We start from the raw sequence: 4549 nt of genomic DNA on the forward strand, positions 1-4549 counted from the left end.
ATAGATAGATAGATAGACAGATAGACAGACAGACAGACAGACAGATAGATAGATAGATAGATAGATAGATAGATAGATAGATAGATAGATAGACAGACAGATAGATAGATGAATAGACACACAGACAGATAGATAGATAGATAGATAGATAGATAGATAGATAGATAGATAGATAGATAGATAGATAGATAGATGAGTAGACACACAGACAGACAGACAGACAGATAGATAGATAGATAGATAGATAGATAGATAGATAGATAGATAGATGAGTAGACAGACAGACAGACAGACAGACAGATAGATAGATAGATAGATAGATAGATAGATAGATAGATAGATAGATAGATAGATAGATGAGTAGACAGACAGACAGACAGACAGATAGATAGATAGATAGATAGATAGATAGATAGATAGATAGATAGATAGATGAGTAGACAGACAGACAGACAGACAGACAGACAGACAGACAGATAGATAGATAGATAGATAGATAGATAGATAGATAGATAGATAGATAGATAGATAGATAGCCACACATACCACACTCAGACACAATAGTGTAGTTATAAAACACAGTTGAATGCATTACATAAAGTGTATATCTGAATGCACACATGCATGAATGCACTGGGTCAAAGAGTGTGAAATGAATTGTCCAGTGGGGTTATATGGTGGAGGTTGGGGGGAAGGTTGTCTTATGCAATAGGAACAAAAGATCCACCATACCTCTTTTTAGAATAGCGTTACTTATAATAAATATGGTTTAATTTGGTAATTACCTCTATATGTCCTCTTTAAAGTCAGAGTCCCATGTTTGTGTTACCTGCCCTCTCTCTCATCACAGAAAATCACTTGTGGGGACACATCAGCATGGACTGAAATTTCATTCTCCATTTATTACCATACATACATTTTTATGGAGAATCTAAGCCACCGGGGGAATTCTGTGGAGGAGAGGAATGTTTGAGTCACCAACGTTGCACATTTGCTGTAAATCTCCACTGGCAGCTTTCATATGTTCAGATGTTGTTTGGCATCATTATGTGGTGTGATCACAGTATACATATTGCATCAGTGCAGGGCTGTGCACAGCTAAGCCTTTACTGGCTGTTCGGCATCTTTATTACTTGTCCTAATCTAAAAAAAAAAAAAAACTGATTACGAACTTGATAACATGCTGTCTCAGTGACCCTGGATATAAAGCATGAATAAATGCAATCATTTTTTACATGGCAAGACTGTCTGACTGGTGTATACACTATAGACTATGTACATAAATTATTTAGTTAGTTTATTTATTTATTTATTCATTCATTCATTCATTCTTACTAGCTTTTTCTGTATTTTCATTTTCAGGGAACAAATTCAACTGAATTAAATTGAAAATACTTTTTTACAAGCTCAAGCAACATTATTATATTTCTTACAGTCACATTTTGTTAGTGTATGTGCATATCTAAATAGAATTTAAAGGGAATATTAAGGTTAATTTAGTGAATTTTAGCAGCTTCCCTGCATGAATATACAGTCAATTCTATCAGAATATTAGAGTTATGCAGGTATACTTTTGGCCTGTAGAGGGCGACAAAGATTTACTTATTTTTATCACAAATGCAGGAAAGACCTATTCTGTGAAAGGAAAAACCCTGTTGCTATTGGTTGTCAAACCAAAATAGACACCACACCACTAAGGCAATGACAGTGCTTGGTGTTGAAGGGGAAAAAATAACATTCAGTAGAGTTTCTGCCCCTTTTATCATTATCAGCTTCACTGCCCTTTTCTTTCTCCATTGACTTTATAAAGATGCACTTCATACCCATAACTTAATGTTATTATTTTTATGGGCAGCCAAATATATTCTAATTTTCCACTTTAATAGGCTCTAACTCACACGAAGATGGAGCTTAATATGTAATAACCCACCAAACGTCAGGGCCTGGGAGAAAACTGTCATCAGACTACTGATACTCCCACTGTACTAAAAGCAAACCACTCTGTTCTCCGCTGAAGCGATATTATGTTCCATAAATAAAAGTGAAATCTAAAAGGGGCCCAAACAAATTCTTCTTCCACTTGCAGTATAAACACTCAGGCTATACATTATACCAGTATATGTCACAGATCGGTTTTATCCCTTCACAAAACACGCCATAAAAATGCTTCTTTGAGAAATACAACCAGACATACGAGCTATAAAGGACATGAAACAATTCAAGCATGTTCCCAAATAATTCTCAAGGCCTGATTCCTTCAAAGCCCAGTTCGTTGTTTACATCTCAGTCCTGTCTCAGGGTTTAAAGCTCTCATTCCCAAGAGAGTCTAGACAAAAAAAGACAAACATGCATCAACCATGTCTCCATTTTTAAAAGGCCTCCATTATTCACTGCGTCATTATGCCGTGTCTTTGTTTGCTCTGTCTTGTGTGCATGATAGAAGAGGCTGAGGTTCTGGCCTTGTGTGCAATGCCCCCATTTACATAATGATGCTGTGCGATGCAACTCTCTCAGAGCCTTGTGAATATGTGCCATATGGTGCAGATGGGACCAGACTACTGCATGCCAGGGAGGGCAGCCTGATGGAGCTCTGACAGCATTTTCTCACCCTGCGCCCGACAGAGGTCACACAACAGGCTGCTCTCGAGGACCCTTCTTTGTGACGGTCAAAACATCATGAATCATGCCACTTGTGTTGGAATGAGCCATATGAATGAGAGGATCCTATGATTTTCAATGTGTAGAAGGACAAACATGGAAATAGTGTCCAGCTCTGGCTCATTTTGCACATGAATTTTGCAAGTTGAAATTTAGCCACCTGAATTTCATGACCCGAATGTATAAAAAAATTCAGGTAATACATTACAATAAGGTACCATTAGTTAATGTTAATTAATGACTTAAAGGCACAATATGTAAGATTTTTGGGTTAAAATATCCCAAAACCACTAGAACAATATATTCTGTTGACTTGTGTACTTACATTATCCCAAATGTTTTCAAGAATGTTTAAATCCATAGAAACATGCAATTTTAACATGTCCGTGCGTCGCCTATCAGTGACATCATACCCGCGTTACCCTTGATTTCCATTTTTATTTTGTAGAAACCATGGAAACACCAAAGACGCTTTAATATACTATGTGTTTTATTAGACAGGTGAGCAACTGTTTGGATTCATCGACAGAAAACTAATCATATTATAACTCAACACAGTAATTTTCTTGATTTACAGCAAGTACCATGTTTAAAACAACACTGAATTACCCCACATACGCTTGACTGGAAGAAGCGGAAGCGACGAGTGTGGCATAATAAAAGCTCCGCTGCTCTCGAGCCATGTGTCGCGCTTGTCTCTCATTATTCGCACAATCTCATCTATGAACATGATTTCTGCCCGAATCCTGTCCTGATTCTTTTCCACTGGCTGTAGACGTGAAGAAGACACCTCCCGTGATTCCGCGAAATCAGTGTCATCAAGTTACGCCTTTGTTTTGAATAAGCGATCTCTAGTGGCGAAAAATTACATAGTGTGCCTTTAAACTTTTGGCCCTCAAACTGCATGCATTTTGTGGAAGAACATTGTTTTGGCCGTGCTTCGGCTCTGCGTGACTGTACGGATGAATACCGCTCATAAAACCTTCACTATTAGGCTTAAGAGATATAATCAGTTTAAATGGAAAGGATCTGAAGTTGACCAGCTGAAGATGTTACTGTAGCTTTACCCATTAATAGACACGGTACTTCCTTGAAAACAAATTCCAGCACAGCGTTACAACCATCATAATGAAATGACTCTTCACAATAGATAATGCTTTACAGTTACAATCAACTCTGTTATAGAGCTACGTGGCAATTTATCTGTACAATAAAATACCTTACTCACCTTTTCTAATAAAAACACCATCTCCGCATCACTTTTTCACATCCCTCAGTCCTTGCCATCGCTGTGAAGCCAAGCCAATGTTGATTCTTGTTTTATTACGAGCTGTCACATTAAAAAAAAAAAAAATATCCAGAATGTAAAAAAAAAATTCTCTAGAGGTGCAGATTTAGTTGCTTCAAGTCAACTTTTCTCACTCATGACAACTAACCTATGCCACTCCTACACCATGCACACAAAGTAGCAACTTTTCTCTATTTATAGATATGACAAGAAACGCATGGGCGAGTGACATATGAGCACATATTTCCTGCATAAAACCATCCTGTCTGGTCTAAAATATAAACACTTATAATAACTTATAACACATATTAAATAATGTATTGACCCATAATTGAAATGTTGTTCATTTTTCAACAACAAAAAAGTTACATAGTGTACCTTTAACATTGAGCAATACATTTGTTACAATATTTATGAATCTTGGTGAAAGTTAGTTAAAAAAAATACAAATGTTCATTGTTAGTTCACGTTATCTCAGGTCCATTAAATAATATCTATAACAGTTGCAACTTTTGATTTTAATAATGTATTAGTAATAACATTTTCTAAGTTTAATAAATGCTTTTGTCATTGTACTTTTTTCATTGTTAATTCATGTTAACT

General features: G+C 36.3%; 1 protein-coding gene across 1 annotated transcript in view; it reads right to left on the reverse strand.

Moving 5' to 3' along the window:
* grifin (galectin-related inter-fiber protein) overlaps window positions 1–4070 on the reverse strand; it is a 12509-nt gene extending 8439 nt beyond the window's left edge. The window contains exon 1 of the mRNA XM_048192712.1: window positions 3887–4070. Within this exon, the coding sequence (XP_048048669.1) occupies window positions 3887–3907 (21 nt within the window). The 5' untranslated portion in view covers window positions 3908–4070. The remainder of the gene's footprint in view (window positions 1–3886) is intronic.
* Between the last annotated feature and the right edge of the window lie 479 nt (window positions 4071–4549).

Source organism: Megalobrama amblycephala, linkage group LG1 (genome assembly GCF_018812025.1).
Source record: "Megalobrama amblycephala isolate DHTTF-2021 linkage group LG1, ASM1881202v1, whole genome shotgun sequence".
Taxonomy (NCBI): domain Eukaryota; kingdom Metazoa; phylum Chordata; class Actinopteri; order Cypriniformes; family Xenocyprididae; genus Megalobrama; species Megalobrama amblycephala.